Here is a 24,619-nt window from a genome sequence, read left to right as displayed (position 1 = left end):
AACATTTCTGTCATACTACATTGTTGAAAAAGGCTTGAAGGTCAATGTCATGTTCAGTGATTGAGTGAGGGAGGGAGGGAGGGAAGGAGGGAGGGAAAAATTAATTTATGAATAAATCAGTTGAATAAATCAGTTTTGTCCTGTGTTTTTGTAAATGTAAACACACACACACACACACACACATCTGTATTTCCCAAATTATGTGTAACATATGTAAACTATAGTTTCATTTTACTACATTTTCTCATATGTTTTATTTTGTGTCAAATATTAACCTTAAAAATTGTATATATTATTTTAGTGATTGCTTAAAACAACAATGCCATAAAAACAAGTTAGAGTAAGCAAACTTGCACACAAAACAGACATTAAACGAGCAATATTATTATTAAGTTGCAAATAATAAGACTTGCAAATAAAGTGCTGTGACAACGGTAAGGATAGCGTTAATATCCGAATGCGATGACAGGAAGTGACGTCATTTCGCACATGCGCGGAACCGATCGTGTTGCTGTATGGATATCTATGGTACGGATCGAGTAGCTACAGTGACTTTACGAGACAGGAACCGGAAGTAGAGTTGTTAAAGGCGGGCTCAGGAAGTTGAGTTTTGAACGCTTGCTAGCTAGCTAGCTAGAGTTTGCATTTGTACTGTATTTTACAGTGACTGTGAACTACAGCAGCTAGAACCTTTCACTGGTTAGGTAATTAACATTTCTACCTTTCTTTTTTAAATAAAGCATAAAGAAACAAAATTAAATATATATCCCTAAAGCGGAGTAAATTATTAGCTTATAGGGTAATAAATCTAATCTGGTTCGTATAAAGCATTACTCTGCATGTGTGCTAGTTAGCCTAGCCTAGCCTAGCCTTGCCTTGCTTTTGCTCTAGCTCTAGCTACATCGAAACAGACTGCTGCATAAAATATTCAATGAATAATAGTACTACATTTTTAATAACGTTTATTCTATAAGGAGTGTGTGTTAAATGTCACCTTGCCGGTTTAGTGTATTTTTTTTTAGCGTTTAACCTTTTTAGCCAGTTTGTATCTAAATACTTTATTTTTAGTCATTAGCTACCAGCTATGCTAACTTGCACATTCCTAATACAAGGTTTCGCTTTCGTTTATCTTCGACTGTAAATCGCAACTCGCCTAAATCATTTTCTAGGTAGATGAAAGTGTTTTAAGTTCTAATGTGAATAGAGTTATGTTTTATTATCTAATGGAAAAGTTGATTATTGATTACTCATTTATATTTCCAGTATTTAGCAGACGCCCTTATATACAGAGCGACTTACATTATCTCATGTTTATACAACTGAGGAATTGAGGGTTAAAAGCCTTGCTCAGGGGTCCAACAGTGGCAGCTTGGTGGTCCTGGTATTTGAACTCACAACCTACTGATTGGTAGCCCAACACCTTAAGCACTAGGCTACCACATGACACCTTCCTAAGATAAGAGAAACTTTATTGATCCAACATTTGGGGAAATTCACTTATCAGAGCAGAATATTAAAACCAGATGCTTAATATTGTGTGGGTACGTCTTTTGCTGACAAAACAACGCTAACCTTTCGAGGCATGGACTCCACAAGACTTCTGAACATGTGTTCTGTTATCTGGGACTACAACATGCAGAAGATCCTTTAAGTCAAGGTTGTACGATCTTATGACTGTGTTGGTGCAGGTTTTCATTCCCATCACTCAGGTGCTACACCTGATGACACCTGTTTAATCTTAATCAGTTGATCTTGACTTATAAACATACTCATTATATATAGACAATTTTCCCTGTGTGGCATGGAGTGTTATCAGTTAACATGGCTACCTCCATTTGGAAATAGAGTTGTAGGGGTGTATTTGGTCTGCAACCGTGTTTAGGTTGGTAGTACGTGTCAAAGTAACATCTGCTTAAATGCTCGTTTGTATGTAGAAAAGCATACACATAATACTAGACAAGTACATGCTCCCAACTTTGGGGCAACACTTTGGAAAAGAACGACATATAGAGGTGATGGTCCAGTGTCCACATCCTGAATACTCAACAAACAAATAAAGTGCTATAAAATGGGGAGCAACTGACATATTATTCCACCAAAATCAAATTTATAAAGCAAGCTGATGAAAAAATTGTATTTTACAGTATGATTATGATCTGAAAAATAAACTGAAAAAAAAATAAAGGCAAAACATCTCAAGGAATGTTGGCTTTACGAGACAGGAACCGGAAGTAGAGTTGTTCAAGGCAGGCTCAGGAAGTTGCAGAATCCCAGAGCATTACACTGCCTTTGCTTGCTTCCTTTTCTTCTCATAGTCCATCCTGGTGCCATCTTGTTCCCAGATAAGAGAGAAGACCCAAGACCCTGTTGCCGGGTTACAAGTTGCCCTTTCTTGAACGCCTTTTAATAGTTACTAACCTCGGTACACCAAGACCACCGCATAAGACCTGCTGTTTTGGAGATGCTCTGACCCAGTCCTCTAGCAGTCACAATTTGGCCCTTTTATGGCTGAATTAAGTTTACAGCTAGATATCAACTTTTTATATATATATATAAATATCAGCTCCTGTTTTGGCTTAGTGAGGCAGTAAATCAGCCAAACTGTTTATTTGATACTTCTGTTAAGGTCACTAACCAGGAACAAGGTTAGCAATAGATGTGCTATGTAGGAAGTTATATTTTCTCTTTTCTTTTTTAGTGTCATCTATTGAATAAGGGGGAACACACCTACTACAGCAATGTCGTCAACATCACAGAAACACAAGGAGTTTGTGGCTGAGCCTATGGGTGAGAAGCCAGTGATGGCACTCGCTGGAATTGGAGAGGTGCTTGGAAAGAGACTGGAAGAAAAAGGCTTTGATAAAGTGAGCAAAACTGTAGTTGAAACAATTTATTAATGTTTTAAGTGTCTCTATTACATGGGTGTCCAATTATCACAAGGGGCCAGTGTGTTTGCAGCTTTTCATTCTAACTGAGCTAAACCCACACCTGAGTCTATTGAAAGCCTATTGATTAGTTATTTGAGCAGGTGGAATCAGGTATGGCTCCTGCTTGCTTGGAATAAAAATCTGCACCTTTCCTGATAAGATTGGACATCCCTGCTCTAGTACCTACATGTATGTGTGTATAGACTACACATGAAACTATAAGCCGATCAGCCATAGGATTAAAACCACTTGCCATTATACAGGTGCCATTTTAACGTGTATCAACATTGTTCACATCTCTCCTCAGTGGTTTTAATATTATGGCTGTCATTTCTGCTATAGCAAGAACTACTGTTTAAGCTACTGTTTTATCTACACATGCACAATTCTTGATCTCTGGAGTTACAGTAAAGCTGTGTATCTAGTCCGTGGAAATCTGCAGGAGTTACAGATGTGAGAAAAGACGAGCTAACGATGCTTTGTTGCTTTACCATTCTCTTATCCTCACAGGCATATGTTGTTCTCGGCCAGTTCCTGGTGCTGAAGAAGGATGAAGAGCTGTTTCGTGAGTGGATAAAGGATACCTGTGGGGCAAACTCCAAACAGCAAGGCGATTGTTATAGCTGCCTCCGAGAATGGTGTGACTCCTTCCTGTAATTAGGTTGTTTTGTTGTTGCTTATCATATTTTTGTTTTTGTTTTTTTTAATGGGTTTCCCTTTACAAATGGATGGATCAATAGTGAAGAGAACACCTATTAGAACTACACTGCAAGTAGGATTTTAACACAGGCACAAGGATTTATTGCCTTATGTGTATTAATGTACATGAACACAATGTTTTTTTTTTTTGGCAACATTTTATGGTTTTATAAAATTCTAAGCACCAAAAGTGAATGTGTGTGTCAAATGCTAATGGCCTACATGTAGCACCTTCCTGGTCATTTACATTATGGAGCAGACGGCATCATTTTACAACCCCATACTGACTTGATGTTGCAAGATTTACAATGTTTTAATTAAAAATGCTACAGATCTAGTTAACATGCTGGTTGTTTTGAAAAAGGATCTTTAAAATAAATGAAAAACTTATATTTTTATGTCCCAGAGCTCTTTCATTGTCAGAATCGTCTTAATAATGAAGGATGCGATCGATTTGTGAAACGTCTTAGACATGTTTCAAAGCGGTTTACCCTTTAGCAAATGTTTTACTTCTGATGCTTAAATGTGAAAACACTGCCAAATGTTTACTGTGAAAGTGAAAAATATTATATATACATACATACACACACACACACTTATTTTCCTGTAGTGCATTTCTTTTTTAAAATAAAATCATGCTATGAAACTATGAAAGTAGATTGTATGGTGTATGACAAGTCAGTACAATTCGTCCGTCAGAGTATCTACGATTACTTCTGCACCAGTTACTGTCATGGCTTCATTTTATGGAAGTGATGTCACTATCTTTATATATATATATATATATATATATATATATATATATATATATATATATATATATATATATATATATATATATATATAGTATGTATGTATATAAGTGTATATAGATAGATAGATATATAAATAATATACAGTACACAGTTAATAAATGTCTAGTACAGTATATTGAAGTAAATAATGATTGTATTATTATATGTAATAACTCCCTTCTTCCAGGAGGATCTAAAGTAATTGGACAAACTAGTATAAATATAAATTCAGTTCTCATTCATGAACTGACCAAAGGTTTTCCTTGATTAGTAGTTTCCAGCTCAGAAATCCTACCTTCTCACTGTTAACATTGTGTTTTTTGTCTGCAGACTTGACTATTAGTTGTTGTCGTCGTTGTACTTTGGCTGGTCATGTTCAGGGTTTCCACAGCTGAGCATCTGATCTGCAAGTTTTGATTTTGGCACAGGTTTTACACCGGATGCCCTTCATGACCCAACCCACCCTTTTTACCAGGCTCGGAACCAGCACTGAGAGTTAACCGCCTCGGTCGTAGCCATAAATATCGCACTATTTAGTTCTTAGTTTGGTGGGTCCTGGAGGAACATTGTCTAGTCTTGACTTGACTTAACTGGTTTATGCATTATATAAAATGAACCAGTCCCGTAGGTTGTAATGATCCTGCATGCACACTCCTAGATATACAAGAACGCAAATTGTCTTGGTGATATTTTTATTTTTCAGTTAATTTTGTCTGCAGTATTTTTGTAAAACCTCAGATTTGATCACATGTTTTCCGTATACAGTTGCTTGGGCTCTTAAACAAGGGAACGTTTTTAGCTAACAGTCATCTCCTATTTCGAAGCCATCCTGCGTGCGAGGTCGCTGACAGCTAATTCCATGTTGCAAACCAAATTTTCAGATGATTTTTAAGTGTAATTATTTTTTAGATCAGTGCATTCTATTTGACCAGATCCAAAAAAAAAATCAACGTCTCGTGCTCTTCACCAAAATCTTCACGCATACAGAGCCGCTTAAAAAGAAGATTAAAAAACCCAGAATGGTACAGAATGCATAAATCACGATCGTTGTATACCGTGTGGGGGACAAAAGCAATATACATGTTACTTAACTGTATAGTAATTGAAATAGTTCAAATAATAAAACATCCAACCACAAAACCTTTCATTTTCATTGGTTAGAAAAATCATGTGCTTGCATATGTGCATGTAGTATGTGTGTTCACCATATACACCAAATAATATAGTTATAGCTGCGTCATTACTTTCTATCTAATGCACACCTGCCTAATAAAATTGAGACTAAGTGTCTCTCATAGAACACGAAAAACAGCGTAGCACAAAATGTCCTCACACGTTATGGATGTTTAGCCTTGACCACATTCGAATGATCAAATTCCAGAACCAGAAATTTTAAACTCACATTTTTTTGGTGTTTTGTTTGTGTGTGTGTGTGTGTGTGTGTGTGTGTGTGTGTGTGTGTGTGTGTGTGTGTGTGTGTGTGTGTGTGTGTGTGTGTGTGTGTGTGTGTGTGAGATGAGCATACACAAATCAATCATCTAAATGAGGCTAATTCGATTCTTGCTGATTTCGTGCTCAGAGAAGAGCACAGAAGAACTTTTTCTCCCTGAAGGGGTTCTCTGAGGTGGGCACAGGGGTGATGAGGGGGTCCTCGCAGGCGTGGGCATCGCAATAAGCCATCAAGTCTGCAGCTGCTTTCGATACCTGTGGGAGCAGGAGTAGATCTATTTACTCATTCAGTGCTTGATTCAAACAGTTCCCTAATCTTTACGACAGTGTTTTTGATCCCAGTCTTCATTTTCAGCGTTCAGATCGCTTGGGTTGGGGGTTTTGTAGTAGCTTGGTGGTTAAGGTGTTGGACCACCGATCAAAAGGTTATGAGTTCAAATCACAGGTCCATCAAGCTACCTACCACTGCTGGACCCTTGAGCAAGACCCTTAAGTTGTATAAAATGAGCTAAAAATTTAGGTCGCTCTCGATAAGCGTGTCCAAACCAAAATATCTCCAGGTCTCCTGATGACTGGGAAACACTGATTTAGGATGCTGTATATGCTTGAGGGTTCTTAAAAGATTTTTTGGATAGGTAAAGACTCTAAGCTCAAGGCTAATTATTCTATTTAAAACTTTTTGTGAAAAGAAAGACAAAAGCTTTATTAAAAAAAGAAGATGAGCTAAAATACTTATCCTGTGGAAGTCAAATATTTCAGGAAAGCTGACCCAAAGTAGGAAGAGCAGATGGCAAGAAAACACATGGAATAGTTTGACCAAAAAATAAAAACATCGACAATATATACACACAATAGTCCCTTGGTTAATTAATTACATTTTAAACAGTTTATAATTTTGAACTTTTGAGAAATCTTAATGATACAAAGAACCACTTAAGAGTGATTTGTGGTGAGATCGACTTCCATCATTCGCAACATTAGCCAGGTTTCTAAATGCTTTTACCTAGGATTTGCCTAACATTTGCTTGTGATTCAGCAAAAATATTAAGTTTTCTGTTTAATACTTTGCTTGAAATATCTTTTTTAAACTAAAGCTGCACTTCTCTGGTTTTCACTATTACTACTAACAGATTTTGATTTAAGGTTAGTGTTTAACATACAAATCTAAAACAACTAAGTAGCCTAAATACATTCTGTCATAGATAAAAACATGGTTTAAAACTGCACAGATCTACACAGAAACCTGATGTTCAGCCATGTTTCAGCTGAGACTTGCCATCTAGCGGATGTTGCCTTTAATCTGCCAGGTGTGCATAAATAGGTAAACATATGATCATGTGAACAATGTCTCTCAGGTTGCTATTCCGAACACACACACACACACACACACACACACACACACACACACACACACACACACACACACACACACACACACACACACACACACACACACACACACACATTCATGTTTTAGGCATCAACCAAGTATGTTTGTCTTTTCTTCTAGAATTAGATTTCTTTTCCTTGCTTCCTTTTCTCACGTCTTTCTCTGAGGAAGCTAGGAACAGATGCGACGAAAGGAAATCTGCATATCCGGTCCAGTGATTACATGCTAAATGATCATTTATTTAAAGATTATTGCACTTATATGGTGATGTTTTATCCCAAACAAGGCTCTACTCCTCATTTTTTTGGGTTCTTTCTTTAAATGGTTGCATGACCTCGTCGCCAGAAGGGAAGGTAGAATTAGGCCACGCCAATTAACCTGATTCCAGATTTGTGAGTATGTGCAATACTAATTAGGCTGCGAGTGTATGAGTGGAGAAAAGGTTTAAAAACAATCCCCTTCTCTCACCTTGATCCGACAGAAACTAGCTTCGATCTTCAGCTGTTCCACCAGCTTCCTTGCCTGACCGACACTCATGGTGCTGTTCACAGGGGTGTCTCCTTTCATCCTGTCATATACAGATATCAATGCATTGGCAAATCTGCACTAGCATCAGACAAATAACCACACAAGTTGCTTGTTAGTAGGATTAATTGTTCCGAATGCACATGAAATGGTATTAACTGTGGATCTTAATTTCCACAGGGACACACCTTTGTGAATCCCCATTGCTTCATTAATTATTATACACCGTGATAATGTTCACAGGAATCAGGACGAAAGAGAAGCTCATCCTCTCCTTCACCACTTACTCTCTCTTACTGTTCTCTTCACTTGTCCTTGCCTCAAGAGACTTATACCCCGCTAGCATCATTTACTACTTCCTTTCTAAAACCAGCCTGCCCTGGAAAACCTAAACCTCACCTTGATAAGTGACAGTGTGAATGCAATAGATCACACGATATAGTAGATCAGCTAAATTCCTTCTGATCATCAGTAATTGTTCATTCAGATCTAGTCTTTTGTTTTGGCTATTTGTACCTAAATGAAAGGATTTACATTTTTTATTTCTAACTAAACTAATATGAACTCTTTTGATTCGCTAACAAATCAATAAAGATAAACTAGCATCTTGGAATATTCACATTATATTTTCTTTAACTATACAGTGAGTTGTATTATCCACCATCAAAATGCTCAATGCTGGCTTTTCTTTTTTACAGACTAATAAACAGTTACATCATATTTTTGTACCGTATTGCTCAGCAACTGCCGAAAAATAAAACCTTCAGATTTGTTTCCAGTCCATATATCATGAATTGGCTGCAGGTAATAAACTGGGCCAAGCGAGTACATGGCCATAATGGCCACTCGTACATTATCAACTGATTTCGAATCTAATCTGATTTAATAAATGAAAAACTGAATGAAATCAACATTATCTATTAAAAGCACAAGTGCGAAAATAGAGTGCATCTTTCTCATTTCTGAAGAAGATGCATAACAAAATAAGGATGGATGAAGGAGGAGATGGAAGGGGAAAAAAAACATTTGAGATCTCCCAGTGAAGGGCCTTCTAAATTTTCCCCCATCTCCTCATTTTCCATCTCCTCCATCCTACCCTTGTTGTGTTCCTCTTCTGGTGCTCGCCCTCCTCTTCTCTCCTTATTCCTTTTTCCCTCCGTGTGTGTTTTGTCTCTCAGTGCAGCCGGACCCCACCCTCACCGACAGTATGGATGCTTCCCGGTACTGTCCAGTCCAGTGCACTGCAATTCTGCTACACTGAGCACTAGGCTCTTGATGGATGCAGTAAAAACGCCCCTCTGCAGGGAGTGGAATGAGCCAGGAAGAGCCTGGGGGGCTCTACTATTCTGCGGGTTGGACTGTACCATTTCTGCTCCAGTTAGGTAAGATGAGGGGGAGGTGATGTGTGTTTGGATGAAAATACACACGATGGAGGCAAAGCGTATAAACGATGGGTATGTTATATTTAAACCAAAGTGCTGTAAGAGCTATATTTGTTTGTTGTGTGTGTGTTTTTGTGGCCCAGTAATGCCCTGCCTCTCATGGCTCCCGTTACCATGGGAACTGCTGCAGTCTCAGGCTCTTTGTGTGAATGTATGGCTCCATTTTGCCTCAGTGGTCTCTCCCACTCAGATATTACAGCTCGGCTCCATCTCCATATGGCCACATTAACATCTCTGCCTATTCTCCTCCCCCCATCATCCATCCCAGCTCATGTTACATTTATGAACATTACTTTATCCCGAGACTGTGTATGTGGAAATGCCTCCAAGCTCACAAGCACATCACAAGCTGCACTATAATTCACTTCTTTCAGCAAGCTATAAAGTATAAGATCGAAAAGATTACTGAATGCATACTATTAACCAAGATTAGAACACAATTTCTTCACAGTTCATGCAATTTTTCGGAAAATAATACCTAGCCTTGAATTTTCTTTGGGATTTGTTCATGTTACAATTTATTTCTCTATTTAAAAGGCAATTATTAAATATTAAATAAATTAAGCAAAACCTAGCATACGCAGCTTTTTGATAGAATTTTTCCAGGAAAGACTGTAGTTTGTTATTTTTCATTGGTGTCAGATATTTTTTTGTGGTTTTACAAAATAAGAGTGTTTGTTTTTACTGCGTTTACAGTCGATATCTTAAATCTAATGTAGTATCTCCACCTTTAATTTTCTATTGTTTATTAACGCATCATTAATGAGTAAAAGTGAAATAAATGCAATTAAATGCCACATAGATATCTATTTTAATTTCACTGCAAGTCGTGCACTGTATATAACTGTGTATGTGACTAATAAAAATATTTAATTGAAAGTTTTTTGTATATTTCATCTGCGTATTTTTTATTCATATATTTAGTTTGTTTGCCTGTCTACTTTATTTTCATTCGGTTCTTCTGCCTTATTCAAGCATAAAATATGCATTTATTTACCTTAAGTATGGTTCTATTAGCTTCAATTTAATTTTTATATCACCTTTAATAGCAGACATTATCATAAAGCAGCTTTACAGAAAAAATAAGATTTATATTTAGATCCCCAATCAGCAAGGCCAAGGTGAGAGTGACAGGGAAAAACATGTCCTTTACATCAGTAAATACATGTAATAACATGACATTTTTAATGGATTTTTAAAAAAGAAAATCATATTATTTATTCATATTTCTTTGTTAATTTATAAAGATAAAGGCAATATAAAACAATCAATTAAAAAAAACATAAGAAATATAAAGGAAAATGCATGGAATTTAAAAGTTAACGAAAAAAAGTTACAAGTATTTAAATTATGTGTCAATGGGAACGTTGACTAAAGGCTATTTATTTATTTATTTATCTATCTATCTATTTATTTATTTATTTATTTAGTTAGTTAGTTAGTTTTTTGGGGTTTTTTTTTACCATTCGTTACCTTGTGTGCGCGTCCGTAATTTGTCCCTCCACACTTTCCGTATTTGAAGTTTAGCCACAGTGCTAACAGTCTGTTATTCAGCACTGTTCATTCCTCTTGTGTTTGTTTATTTATTTATTTATTTATTTATTTATTTTCATACAAGGTGAGTATGAATATATTTCTCACACCACCGTCTTACGTTTGCGAATGATTCATTATAAATAACGGTTAGTTAACGCGGAGTTTAAATAACGTTAGCTAGTTAGCTAGCAGGCTATCTTGTTGCTGCTAATGATGATGATGATGATGATGATGGCTAACTCTTATTTACAAATGTTGTTAAGCGACTACAGTTGATGCTTAATGATTGTGTGAAAATATATATTAATTTTAGATGACTTTATATCAGATATGCAGAACGTGAGAAGATTGTGTGTACATTTAACTACCTCGGTGTTAAAGCTGTCTTTGTGTATTTGTACTGTACTTTTATCAGGTACAGTTTAATGATATGTCAGTTCCACCTAGACACATGCACACTGTAGGTATACAATTACCCAGCTGTCATATATCTCAGGATAGACTGTGGATCCAACAAAGATAAAGCAGTTGCTGAAGATGGATCCTTTCGCAATTTATCTAGACTATATAGTTATTTGGTATATAGCTATACTAGTAATAGCCATCTGTATATTATGTTCATAGTACATACACATCTGTAAATTACTCCTGTATTACCATTTTTTTAAATTTATTAACTCATGAAAACACTGTATATCCTGCACTTGCTGCTATTGCACTCTGGTTAGACCTAAACTGCATTTCGTTGCCTTGTACTTGTACATGAGTTAACAATAAAGTTGAATCTAATCTAATCTAATTTGTGTTGTTTCCTTAAGGATCTAAAAGCACCCAGCTACCCCATATTGTGTGTATGTTCATTTATATTAACATTATAACAGTGTATTTACTGTTTATTTATCTTTCAGATAAGAAGACACCGGTTGGACATCGTATGTTCAAAATGAGTCCTGAATTAAACCCGGCATTTAGACGTTAAAGTCGCCGATTCTCAGCAAACGCAATAAAGAGAACCAGTCAGAAAGCATAAAGGTCTGTATGGGTGTGACTGGGTTTAGACGAGGGGTTTAGGGCATTTATGAGGACCTGAATGCTGATTAGCCGGCTGAGGACTGAATCGAATGGGCTCGATGATGGGTCCTCTTCTGGTCTGGCTCCAGGACGTGGCAGCTGTGACACTGCTGAGGGCTCGGCGTACACTGCTGCAGGCCGCCATCCTCTTTTGCGTGCTGCTGCTGCTCCTTTGGGTATCGATCTTTTTGTACGGCAGCTTCTACTACTCGTACATGCCTACTGTCAGCTTCTCTACGCCTGTGAACTACCAGTACAGGTAAAGACACATTGTATTGTGTCTGCTAGAGGTTTTTTTTAGGTAGGATGAAAAGGGTTTAAAAAGGGGTTATGCAGGAGCTGCTTGACCCTTTTATTGCAAATATTTTATGTTAATTGTTGTCAATTTTGGTATCAGAGGTTTGAGTTGCTCTAAAAGGCACTTTATTTTGAAAAGCTTTCATTCGAAACACAATTATCTTAAGTAGTCAAAAAATATTGGAACGTGTCTTGTTTTGACTCGCCGTTCTAATACTTTTATATCTCAACATTTTGTTTCAGAAGTGACTGTGAATCTGACGACTCTATACTCTGTTCCTTCCCCATGGCTAACGTCTCACTCCTAAAAAATGGCAAAGAGCAGGTAAGATCCTAACATTTTTTGCTTATTCCCTCTCATTTAAGTCTAAAGGCTGAACATAATGTACAGCCCTGCTTTCAGTTTCACTTTTCTATTTGTTTTACTCACAGTATTGCATGAAATGTCTTCAAAGCAACACCTCTCTAAACGTCCTGTTTATCTTGAAAAACAATTCAGTTTAATAGCAAGTAATTGTCTCTGTGCTGCAGGTGTTGATGTATGGTCAGCCTTATCAAGTCTCCCTCGAACTGGAGATGCCAGAATCACCTGTTAATGAGCAGCTGGGCATGTTCATGATCAAAATGTCCTGCTACACCAGAGATGGAAAAATCGTGTCCAGCGTGGCTCGCTCTGTGAGTGAGAATTTTTATTTTTTTTGATTTTCTGTTAGATTTCCTGTGGACTAGATAATGTTGGGTATATTTGGATCATAAAATGATCTGATTTATTATGGGATAAAAAATACAACCTGATGAGGCCACAAGAGGGCGCCCTATACTTTTGTGTACATACAGTATAATTCGAGGTTTGGGATTGGTCTCAAAATATCACCTCTGCAGAACTTCTGTTGAGTTCTTTTTAATCCCAGAGAGATTGTTGGTAAAATGCAATAGAGTAGCAGAACTCTACTATGTTGTGCAGTGCAATGGTGTCATTAAGGCTTTATGTGATGAACGCTGTAGTCAATGAGATAGCAATAGGTAAAACATTTGTAGCTGCAAAATTAAAGTCATTAAACATTGTAATGGCACATTTTATTTCCACAGGTTTTCATTATACCTATATATTACATCCTAGTATAATTTCCTAAAATGCATCCTATAGTCATTGCTTGCCATTTTCCCATCAGGCCATGCTGCATTATCGCTCCAGTCTCCTGCAGACCCTCAGCACCTTGGTGTTCTCCCCAGTGCTGCTCACAGGTCTGTCAGAGCAGAAGCAGCTTATTGAAGTAGAGCTCTACTCGGATTACAGATCGGACTCTGTGAGTACAATCAGATTAAAGGAGATACAGCTACAACGCTGTGATGTGTGACATTGTCATGGTAAACTCACCAAATTTCAATAGATTGTGTTGAAACTGTTAGAATCTTTCTTGATACTGATGTCAATATATTGTGGTAGAGTGCAAGAGTGTTAGCCTTAGTAGATGTTCTAAATGTCTTCTCTTTTATTTGCAGTACCAGCCCACTATTGGAGCTGTGTTAGAGATTCAGGCTCGCTGCGTGCAGATCTACTCTTCCCAGCTTAGGATCCATGCCTACTTCACTGGGATTAAGTGTGTACCGGTTTCACCTTTTGTAAAACTTTTTAAAGCTCACTTCTTTATCCCAAACAGCTATTTTCTTCATGTGTATATTAAACTAGTTATTTGTAGTGGGTAGAAATAAGACAAAGCATAGCGTTAAAAAAACGAACATAAAAGTATATGTTAAATAAAAAGGTAATAATGCATTATGAATTAATGATATAATTGTCTCATTGTGTGCTCTCTCTCTCTCTCTCTCTCTCTCACTCTCTCTCTCTCTCTTTCTTTCTTTATCTCTCTCTTTCTCTTTTCACCTCTCCACAGATACCTCCTGTATAATTTCCCTTTAACATCAGCTGTCATAGGAGTCGGCAGTAACTTCACATTCCTCAGCGTGATTTTGCTGTTTAGTTATCTGCAGTTCATTTGGGGAGGTTTGTGGCCCCCAGAGCAGGTTAGAGTCCAGGTACAACATCGAAACTCTTCTACAAATAACCAACAAATTCTGAGGTTCCTGTCCCAAATGACAAGTTACAGTCTCTTCCAGATTTATTGGCACGCTCTGTAAAGATGACTAAAATAGGTTATTAAAAGGTGTGTGTAATTTTAGGTTAAACCCACCCTGAAAATATGACCGAAAGCTAACCTTTAATTGAAGTAAATGTAGTCTAAAGACTTAAAAGCATTTTCAAAAAAAATATTTTTTTACAATCATTGGTTCCACTACATTTATGGTATGTAGCATTGTGTTACTTACATTTTATTTCAGTTTATACAACTGAGCAATTGAGGGTTAAGGGCCTTTCTCAGGGACCCAGCAGTGGCAGCCTGGTGGACCTGGGATTCGAACTCATGACCTTTCGATCAGTAGTCCAACAGTTTAACCACCGAGCTACCACATAGCACTAACTATACTAGCTGGAACATTGTTCCTTGTTATGCTTTACTTTGTGAGCAGGTTATCTTAAGTGGTTGTCCATAAGTATGTGTTTTGTTACATGATGATCTTTAAATCGACAATAATGATTTAATGAGCACAAGTTATTCACAGTCACTCCGGTCTCCTGATCTAAAGTATTTTTAAAGGCCATGTGGTGAGCCAACGAGAGGACATAAAGCAGATCTTGAGAAATCCTGTGTTGGGAACTCTCTGAATCCTTTCTCTGTAATCTTTGACCATTTCAAGCCTAATAGGAAAAGACTCAGTGCTTAAGGAGGTCATAGAAAGTGTGTTACAAGTAAAAAGTAAAAGGAGGTCATAGAAAGTGTGTTACAAATAATTGTTCCACACACTATAATGAATTGTCCCTCAACTGTACCAGGGTGCCAATATTTCTGGTTGCAGACTGTGTGTGATGATTTATTGCTATGTTTTGACCTTTCTATTTTGCATACAGGTAATGATGGGAGACACAACACGTCTACAAAAGAGAAGAGAGGAAGCTCGGAGACGAATGCGCACAACGGCAAGTGCACCAAGTAAGAACCTTTAGTACCCTAAAAACCCTGCTCTAGCACGTCCACTGCGGAGCGTTTCAATACGACACCATACGCGATTAGTACACGATAAATGTTTGTCTCTGGCATTTCACATGGTTGTAGCAGAAAAATAATAATAACTGGTGTGTGTACTGGATGTACTGGAGTGGGAAGCCACGGCCCCTTTAGAGCGACTAATAGAGACAGGATACGAATATAATAGGGTGGTAACACAGGGTGTTGCCCTATTGTGGTGAATGTTCATATTGTGTTGTTGTTGTTGGTTTAAACTTTAATTAAACTTGTCAGACCTGAAGTATGAAGAGGAACAAGAAGCGCCTGCAGACCGACCAGCAGAGAGCAATCAAACTGAAGGTGAGCTGCTTAAAATCAATGACTAGATACAGGTGGAGGTTGACACAAGAGTTTGGGAAGCTGAAGTGTCTCTGGTGCCTGATAGATCAATGTGGTGAACATAAGCAGAATGTACAGCTAAATGAGAGCATTATATGTTACATCCCCACAATTGAATTTTAATGTCTAAACTAGCTCGTTGTACTGATCTTATAACTAGCAAACTATCACAAGCGAACGAAGTGTTGTTTCAACGCATGGTAGTTAACTCTAGCTCGATATCTATTGACTATTGAGCTACTGCAGGGTCTGTGAGCTAGATTTATTTTCCTCATAAACTACACTTTTTTTTAATTTCAGCTGGGACATTACCTTAGCTACATACAAACACATTGCTTTGATTAACAAAATGCTTCTTGGATGTACCTTTTTGTCTTTATATGAAAACACACAATTCTAGAATTGTCCTTATTGTGTTGTTCCTTTAATATTAATATTAACAGGAGTACTAAAGCCAGAAAATCATTGCTTTACAAATATTTCTTGTTCGTCTAAATATCGATGATCTATAAATTGTAATCATTAGGGCCACCCTTAAAAATATTCTTGTTTGCCGTAACCCGACCGACCCTGTCAATTTAGGACCGACTCAAATTATTTATTTGTTTGTTTGTTTGTTTGTTTGTTTGTTTATTTTTGCTTTAAGTCCGACCGACTTGCCGGTTGTGAATTTGGGTTAAGACCGACCAATTTTTTATTATTTTTTTTACTCTTCAAATACTAATACAAAAGTTCTTTCTTTTAAATAAAAACCCGTGACGTCATCTCTGTTTATACACTATTGGTTACCGGATGTCACACTATGGCCTGTGCGTTCGCTTCGTCTCATACTCTCATTCACTGTCAGAGTCAACGGTTCGCGCTGTGGCTGCAGTAAACAAAATGTTCGCGGCCACCGTTCAAAGTCATACGGGTTCAGGCACCATAATACATCTAAAAAATTCATTAAAACAGCTCGACACCGCTTTAACTTGGCATGAAGTTCTGGAAAAACTGTGCCCAGATCTTTTCCGATCCCTTCTCCTGTCTAGTCTATATTGTCTGCATCAAAATGAGGTTTGCAATGACCAAAATTGTACTTTTTTTTTTTTTTAGATTGAAACTTGGGAAAAAAAATATAGACCTACCTACCGACCCTTTTTTTTTCTTTTCTTTTTTTTTTTTTTTTTTTTTTACAGTTACTGCAAACCAAAATATTTTTAAGGATGGCCTAAACTGTGTTTTTTAATCTCAGTCCTCAAGCAGCCAAAGATGATTCACGTTTCTTTTTTTTTTTTTTTTGTTCTCTCAAAGCCGACAACTGAACACGAAATATCTGCGTCAGGTGTGGTGTGTTTATTCGGCCACGTTGGGGTAAAGTTTAAATAGCACTGTAACATGTTTGACACTTTTTTCCAGGGGCTCTTGATACGCTTGGAGCCATTAGTTCAGTCGGCGAATCTTCAAAGAATGAAGAGAACGGTAAGTAAATGAAGCGCATGCACATGCTCACGTACATGCCATGGCAACGGTTTTAATCTTATGCTTCCTGTCTTACTGCACCAGATCTTAACGTTCCACGTGTACCAGAGATCAGCGTCAGTAACGACTCTGAGCTCGATGAGAGAGCCACACAGGACACCAGTTTAAGGCAAAGACACGGGCCCTGGATGCGCCTGTGAGTTCGACAGTCACCGTTCTTGGACATTTTCTCTTTGAGTTACATCAGTGGTGTGTGTGTGTGTGTGTGTGTGTGTGTGTGTGTGTGTGCACAGAAAAGCCAGATCCCACCATGTGTTACTTGGTGTTTTTTTTTACCTCACTGAGCTTTAACGTTTCTCTCAGCTCTACAGCTGTGTTTGAAGCTTGCTCTGTTTTTTTACACAATTAAATAGTAACACACAAAAACACACTCAGATGTATACTGTATATTTACTAACAACACTTTTATGCTGTTCGTGCACGCGCTGCATAAAGTACACTCCGATGCTACCACGTTTATTTATTACACCTCTAATAAAGGTGAACAACTGCAGATTCCAACCACAGTTTAGTTTTAAATTCTGAACAAAATTCCTTATTGCTTTCAGGTCAAAATTAAATATTCTTCAGTTACATTATGCTGTTTATGGCATCGATTTTGTTGTGTTACAGTTAGTCAGTCACAGGTCACAGATACTGTTGCTAGAAACAGACAGTGAGTTTCAAATTTTCACTGAGTTTGTTGACCAAGCCCATGTGTCTGCATCGAGCGGGAAACGTCCGTTCGTTTAAAGATTGTCGGAATAAAAGGGATTATACTTTAATCCAGCATATTAATAAAATAGATGTTTAAATTAGATGCATCCCAAATCTCATACCTATTCACTATTCTATGCCATTGTGTAGTAGAAGTGCTTGTGTGAGGACTGTCTGAAAATTCTAACAAGATGTGCACTTTATGTACCTCTATGATGCACTTATTCTCTCTCTCACACTCACACACACACAGAAAAACAAAGTTGGACGCTTCATGCACTCAAAGCTCGCAGCTGCACTTACAACCTGGAAAACAGCCAGGGCTACCAGTCACAGATGCCATTCAAGAAACCGTATTCAAGATGGCCGACATACGTCTTTGGCAAATGTCTTACAAATTGGGCCTCGTTTATTTTTTTGCGATGTATTTTCTGACATTTTAAAATCGGACTTATTCTGTCAAAGTTAGCTGACATGCTTTCGATTCGAGTCATTTTCCATCGACTGAGAAACGGCTTATAATCCCAGCTAGGTTCCAGCTAGCGTTGAATAAAGTGTGTAGTATGTCATTTGGGATGCAGTGATTGTCAGTGTAACTTTACATAGGGACATTATGTATTATGTTTACCATAATACAATAAGATGGGTATCAGTTGTTCCAAAGACTTTAGAAATATCTATGGTGTCCTGGAAAAACAAACAAACTGTCACCAAAAGTTTATAGAAGTTTATAAAAGGTACGCAAGGTTGTAATGATTAAAAAGTTTAAATGAACCATATGAACTGTGAGCAGTTAGATCAAGAGTGACTTTGATATTTATCTCGGTTGTTAAAACTAAATCACGATAAAATCTATTGCTAGTTTTCCATCAAGGGCAAGTCAAACGAAAACCTTGTCATGGACCTCGATCTCAGTAGCTCCTTCTACTGCTACCTTAAAGCTGATAGACTTTTGCGACACATTTGTGCCATAAACAACTTTTTGTTTGCTTACCAACATAGTTTTGTTTTTATAGCCTGTTTTTAAGACTGTAAATAATAGAAAGCTCAGCATGTGCAGGGGTCTCCCGTGTCGCCACACGTATTCCAGGACACCTTATTAATTTTTTTATTTTAACTCCTATTTTTATACTAATACATTGTTTTTGTGTTTATTTTTATGTCTTATACATTTTATATGTTGGCCTGGTGTAATAGACACATATTAATGTGTGTACAATGTTGTGTTTTCATGTTATTTATGTATTAAAATATTAGTTCTCTGTACTGTGTGCTCTTTAAGAAAGCTTTATTTTAGTAGGTTTGTTGTTGGTTAGCAGGTTATAAGCCTTGAAATGGTTATTCGAGTTAAAGTTTATCACCAAAAGATCCTGGATGTGTAAATGTGAATGTACAACAGTACTGGAGTAAGATCAACATCCCCCACCAAAAAACCCATCTGTAATGATGTTAGAAACAGTAAAGATTCTATTCCACCTTAATACAAGTTTTTTTGTGACATTACAGTTAAATGTAATGAGATCTTCATGTAACTGATCGCTAGATAATAAACAACAAAAGATATTAGTAATCAGTATGTTCTTTGTCTTGGGAAATTCACATGTGTATCTGTCTGTCTGTCTGTCTGTATTTATTTGTATGTCTTTCTGCCTGCACTTTCTTTTTTTAAATTTCTTTCTGTAAATCTATCTATCTGTTTATTTGTGTATCTATCTATCTATCTATCTATCTATCTATCTATCTATCTATCTATCTATCTATCTATCTATCTATCTATCTATCTGTATTTCTGTATATTTTTTCTTTCCTTTTCCTTCTATTTTTCTTTCTTTCTTTCTGTAAATCTATCTGTTTATTTGTATGTTTTTTGTCTATCTATCTATCTATCTATCTATCTATCTATCTATCTATCTATCTATCTATCTATCTATCTATCTATCTATCTATCTATCTGTATTTCTGTATTTCTTTCCTTTTCCTTCTATTTTTCTTTCTTTCTGTATCTGTCTATCTGTTTATTTGTATGTTTTTTGTCTGCATATCTATCTATCTATCTATCTATCTATCTATCTATCTATCTATCTATCTATCTATCTATCTATCTGTAATATCCATCCATCTACCCATCTACCCATCTACCCATCTATCTATCTATCTATCTATCTATCTATCTATCTATCTATCTATCTATCTATCTATCTATCTATCTATCTATCTATCTATCTATCTATCTATCTATCACTTTCTTTCTATAAATCTATCTATCACTTTCTTTCTGTAAATCTATCTATCTGTTTATTTGTATGTCTTTTTGTCTGTCTGTTTGTTTGTCTGTCTGTCTGTCATGATATAGTTGGCCAGGCTTTTGCTTATGTAGTCTTTAATGCAGTATTAGTTCAGCTCTCCCTGAAGGCTCAGCCTATCCATTTTGCGCCATGTTGCTTCACGCTCTTTGTGAAGAGACGGCGTCTCAGGCATGTGGTCTGTCACACGAGCTATTTAAATTCATTGGACTTTCCAGAGATGCATAGCGTGAAAGTGATGTTTTGTCTTGAGGAAGTGAGGATTTTTGATCGCTTGCCAGGCTCATAGGTTACATTAGTGAGCCAAAAACAAAGGAGTGTGTTTAAGATGTGGATCTGTGCCCATTATTTAAAAAAATAAAACACAACAACAACAAGAAGTGCCAGTCTCATTTCCTTATGACGTTTGCGAATTTTATTTCTGTCACTGATATTGTTTGTGGAGGTGTCGCAGCCGTATTTTTCCTCTTTCCACACTTTCCGTTTGTTCTTTCCTCATGAGACTGATGATTATGGCTTTTTCCTCTCTGAGGTTGTTGAGGAGATCCGCCCTTAAGCACAGCCATGGACGCAAGTTTAAATCTATAAGAATTTCTATGAATAAAATGCTGTGTTAGCGTCTCAGAAACTCGGATACTGAAAATTTTTTGAGACTGTTAGTCAAACGTGATTTGACTAACAGTCTCAAAAAATTTTCAGTATCCGAGTGTCTGAGACGCTAACACAGCTTTTTATTCATAGAAATTATATAGATTTAAACTTAAAAGTAGTCTACTGAATGGAATTGCTAAGGCATACAGTACGTACAGGAAAAAATTTCAGTAGCAATGTCTATTTCTATTTCTCTTTGTCTTTTTGGTTTAAAACTACGGCTGTCTGCTACCAAATCTCATTCATGTCAAAGTGTTACGAGCGAAGCCATTTTTTGTTGATCTTTTGGCACTGATGTTGGCTGTCTGTTCATTTCCTCATATTGTGTCAGTCTCCTTTCACCTCTTTCAACGATGCATCATTTTTAGCACTGACCAGGCGTTGGCTTAAAGGACTGCTGGGCGGTGGACCATTTCAGAGACACACCGGACTGATGAACTTTAACTTTAGCACATAACGGTACTCTAGGTACCTACTATATCCCTTTCTAACACTTCCTTCGTTCTATCTCTTCATATATGCCGTCTAAAGCTTTAAACCGTCTTTGATTCACTTCTTCTCCACCGTCCTTTCATTACCTAGACTAGCTCACAGGTTTTACTTGAATAAGGTTACACTTTATACGCCCAGCATGCACTTTATTTCTTGTTACATTTATGCAGTTATTTTATGCACCAAATTTTTCAAATCCAAGTCAAGAGCTTTATCTACATGTTCACAAACAGCAAACACGTTATCTTTGACTGTGGCATGGTTGTTGGTGCCAGACAGGCTGATTTCCTGGAATTTTCAAGAACAACAGTCTCTTGAGTTTACGCAGAATGGTGTGAAAAACAATATCCAGTGAGAGGAAGTTCTGCAGAGAGAAACACCTCGGATATTCAATTCAATTGAATTAAATGTATTTGTCTAGCACATTTAACAATTCACATTGTCTGAAAGCAGATTTGCACAAATATAGAAACAATAAAAATTTTGAAGTTTAACATTGTTACCATATATCTATAACATTTATTCCTAATGAGCAAGCTGGTGGTGAGGAAAAAACCCCTGAGATGATATGAGGAAGAAACCTTTAGAGGAACCAGACTCAGAAAAGAACCTCATCCTCATTTGGGTGACACTGGACAGGTAATAATGCAAATGCAAATGATGTCCTTTCTACAGTAGTTTGTAGTGGAATTGTGTAACCAGTATAATATGTTAAGATATCAGCAAGGTCCAAACAGGATGGAGCTGAAAATAAAGATTCTGTGACTAAAATAATCACTCTTTATATCTGCGGTGAGGCACAGAACAGGCACAGAAACACCCAAACGGTATGGTTAAAGAATTTTTCATCATTTTTATGCATTTTGATGCTGACACATGATTGTCTTATTAGGTGATTCCATGTATGAGGGTACACAGGGTTCATATTTTGTGTAATACTTCATGAATCTTATTTTCTCTAGAGTTTAATGCTGCCGATTTTATTTGAACTGCATTTTGAAATATTTCCAAATATACAGTACTATGCAAAAGTTTTAGGCAGGTGTGGAAAAAATGCTGTAAACAAAGAATGCTTTCAGAAATTTAAATAATGAGTGTTTATTTCTGTCAATTTACAAAATGCAAAATGAGCAAACAAAAGAAAAATCTAAATCGAATCAATATTTGTTGTTACTACCTTTTTGCCTTCAAACCAGCATGAAGCGATGGCACGGCCCCCACATAGCCCTGATCTCAACATCATCGAGTGTGTCTGGGATTACATGAAGAGACAGAAGGATGTGAGAAAGCCGACATCCAAAGATCATCTGTGGTTAGTTCTCCAAGATGTTTGGAACAACCTACCAGCCGAGTTCCATCAAAAACTGTGTGCGAATTGCTGCTGTTTTGAAGGCAAAGGGCTGTCACACCAAATATTGATTTCATTTAGATTTCTCTTTTGTTCATTCACTGCATTTTGTTCATTTATGAAAGTAAATGTTTAACACTTCCATTTTTGAAAGAATTCTTTGTTTACAGCATTTTTTCACACCTGCCTAAAACTTTTGCACAGTACTGTAGATAGCAGATTTAATTCAATTCGATTCAATTTTACTTGTATAGCGCTTTTTAACAATGGACATTGTCTCAAAGCAGCTTTACAGGGCGTAAGAAATATAGTACATCATTTTCAGGATTAATAGTAGACTTATATTTAAATGTGTTTGTGTTTATCCCCAATGAATAAGCATGAGGTGATTGAGGTGACTGTGGTGAGGAAAAACTCCCTTAGATGGAAGAGGAAGAAACCTTGAGAGGAACCAGACTCAAAAGTGAACCTCATCCTCATTTGGGCGACACTGGAGGGTGTGATTATAAACTGTTATTAAGACCGGAGAGTTTTTGTTATGAATTATAACTTACACAATAATTGACACAAATTTAAGCTCAAACTTGAATCAAATCAGATGTGATATGTTCAGCGTACAGCACTTGCTCGGTTTGAACTCAATGTAGATCCACCTAAAGATACAGTTTGCATTTATGGGTAAAAAAAAACCAACCTCAAAATAGTAGTGGTAGTACTTTAATTGTAGCAGTGTGAAATATAATTATATGAGTCAATGAGCTATCTATATCAGTTTATTTATAAATGGTTCACATTATTCTTAGAGAGTACAAAAGGTTTTGACCTCCTAATGTCTTTACCATGAAGTCCTAATGGCCCAACAATGTAGGAAGTGCAATTAGCGCTGAGGGGGTCTAGAGAACTTGAATAACCGTGGTCAGAGTTTCATAACCGATTTGACGTAACAAATTTAATAATAACCACAATCCGTTCCTTTATATAGCGGAGAAGATATTGCACCCGTATTGTGATTTTTTTCAGCCATTTTTCTTGGTTGAGCTTTCAAAAAAATTTTTTTATTCGAACGCTGAACAATATCATGGCCTGCAGTATGATGTTAAATAAACACAAACATCAGATTTGTTATAAGTCGCACTTTATTTTTAACATCGAATCAACAATCAGTTTCTACTCAAAGCTTGAAGACATGACGAGGACGGCACGTTTCCAGTCCGATGAAATCTTTAATGCCAGTAAATAAGCAAAACATTTTCTCAAGGACGTATTGTTCAGATGTCACAGATGCTAACGTTACAAGCGTCTCAGAGCAAAGCATGCTTAAGTGGAAGTCACTTATGCTAAACAAAGGATATCCTTTTAGCAGAACCGTGGCTTCCATTATGCAACTGCATTATTTATTAATTGGCGCCTTGTTTCTGCTCCACTTAAGCTTTTGTATTTATTTATTTTTTTATTGCGATGATTTTGGCATTGCTTCTCACAGGAAGCAAGTCAGCATGGGAAACTGTCCTAATTGTTTTACATTCTGCACATGTAGTGCAGCTTCTCAGTGCCAATGTCTCTCTGTGGACGTTTGGAAAGACAATGTGTCCTCTCTGTAGGTATATCCTGAATAAACTGCCAAGCTTTAAGGTGTGTTTATTTATTTCTTCATTCTCTACCTATTTTCATTGTTTCGCTGTCTTTTATTTGAGCAAGCGCATCCATTTAAAGAGAAAAAATCCGAGCGTTATCTAACCTCGCTGCCAACGTGGCTGAATGAACAACTTTGGCTGGGAATGGATTTCCGTTGGTTGAAGAGGGTTTTGTTTAAAAAATATATAAAAAATTCCCATCACAATAGGCCGTGGTTGGCCAGAGTTATTTTAGGGGTGTTAGACAGATAGATGGGTCACCTTTTAATAATACTGATTGCTTGCACCTGACTTTTGGAGCAGAGGTGAGTCATTGTTTAATTCACCCTTCCAAATCTGGGAGATAAATAGTCTGTCAGACAAACAGCCGTCTCTGGTGC

General features: G+C 36.9%; 3 protein-coding genes across 5 annotated transcripts; 2 read left to right on the top strand and 1 right to left on the bottom strand.

Annotated features, from left to right (window-relative positions):
- Positions 1-546: 546 nt before the first annotated feature.
- banf1 (BAF nuclear assembly factor 1) lies at positions 547-4,018 on the top strand. The gene is made up of 3 exons (XM_027153350.2): positions 547-704; positions 2,699-2,864; positions 3,438-4,018. Exons 2-3 carry the CDS (start codon positions 2,739-2,741, stop codon positions 3,582-3,584), a joined length of 273 nt encoding a protein of 90 aa, XP_027009151.1. The 5' UTR covers positions 547-704; positions 2,699-2,738; the 3' UTR covers positions 3,585-4,018.
- Positions 4,019-5,851: 1,833 nt separating this feature from the next.
- Positions 5,852-9,100, bottom strand: gng3 (guanine nucleotide binding protein (G protein), gamma 3). The gene is made up of 3 exons (XM_027153459.2): positions 8,881-9,100; positions 7,728-7,827; positions 5,852-6,124 (listed from the first exon to the last, which is right to left on the bottom strand). The coding sequence occupies exons 2-3, from the start codon at positions 7,824-7,826 to the stop codon at positions 5,996-5,998; spliced, it is 228 nt and encodes a 75-aa protein (XP_027009260.1). The 5' UTR covers position 7,827; positions 8,881-9,100; the 3' UTR covers positions 5,852-5,995.
- A 1,614-nt stretch (positions 9,101-10,714) lies between these two features.
- On the top strand, positions 10,715-19,077 carry bscl2 (BSCL2 lipid droplet biogenesis associated, seipin). Of its 3 annotated transcripts, XM_027153458.2 has the most exons (12): positions 10,715-10,844; positions 11,671-11,794; positions 11,923-12,092; positions 12,374-12,455; positions 12,662-12,805; positions 13,303-13,437; positions 13,634-13,731; positions 14,026-14,167; positions 15,099-15,180; positions 15,490-15,555; positions 16,993-17,055; positions 17,140-19,077. In XM_027153458.2, exons 3-12 carry the CDS (start codon positions 12,049-12,051, stop codon positions 17,253-17,255), a joined length of 972 nt encoding a protein of 323 aa, XP_027009259.2. In that variant the 5' UTR covers positions 10,715-10,844; positions 11,671-11,794; positions 11,923-12,048; the 3' UTR covers positions 17,256-19,077. The 3 variants fall into 3 exon arrangements, with proteins under 3 accessions (XP_027009259.2, XP_027009256.2, XP_047661694.1); XM_027153455.2 differs by having other exon boundaries at positions 11,671-12,092; XM_047805738.1 differs by lacking the exon at positions 10,715-10,844 and having other exon boundaries at positions 10,876-12,092; positions 14,026-14,155.
- Positions 19,078-24,619: the final 5,542 nt, after the last annotated feature.

This window comes from Tachysurus fulvidraco, chromosome 21, assembly GCF_022655615.1.
Source record: "Tachysurus fulvidraco isolate hzauxx_2018 chromosome 21, HZAU_PFXX_2.0, whole genome shotgun sequence".
Taxonomy (NCBI): Eukaryota; Metazoa; Chordata; class Actinopteri; order Siluriformes; family Bagridae; genus Tachysurus; species Tachysurus fulvidraco.
The sequence above is the reverse complement of the archived record's forward strand: the minus strand, read 5'-3'. Positions and strand labels throughout refer to the sequence as shown.

Bases quoted from the DNA above. Each gene is read 5' to 3' on its own strand.
- gng3 (XM_027153459.2), bottom strand. From the start codon at position 7,826: ATGAAAGGAGACACCCCTGTGAACAGCACCATGAGTGTCGGTCAGGCA. The intron at 6,125-7,727 runs GTGAGAGAAGGG...CTGCTCCCACAG, and splicing joins CTAGTTTCTGTCGGATCAAG to GTATCGAAAGCAGCTGCAGA.
- banf1 (XM_027153350.2), top strand. From the start codon at position 2,739: ATGTCGTCAACATCACAGAAACACAAGGAGTTTGTGGCTGAGCCTATG. The intron at 2,865-3,437 runs GTGAGCAAAACT...TTATCCTCACAG, and splicing joins AAGAAAAAGGCTTTGATAAA to GCATATGTTGTTCTCGGCCA.
- bscl2 (XM_027153455.2), top strand. From the start codon at position 11,884: ATGGGCTCGATGATGGGTCCTCTTCTGGTCTGGCTCCAGGACGTGGCA. The intron at 13,732-14,025 runs GTGTGTACCGGT...ACCTCTCCACAG, and splicing joins GCCTACTTCACTGGGATTAA to ATACCTCCTGTATAATTTCC. The intron at 15,556-16,992 runs GTGAGCTGCTTA...ACTTTTTTCCAG, and splicing joins AGAGAGCAATCAAACTGAAG to GGGCTCTTGATACGCTTGGA.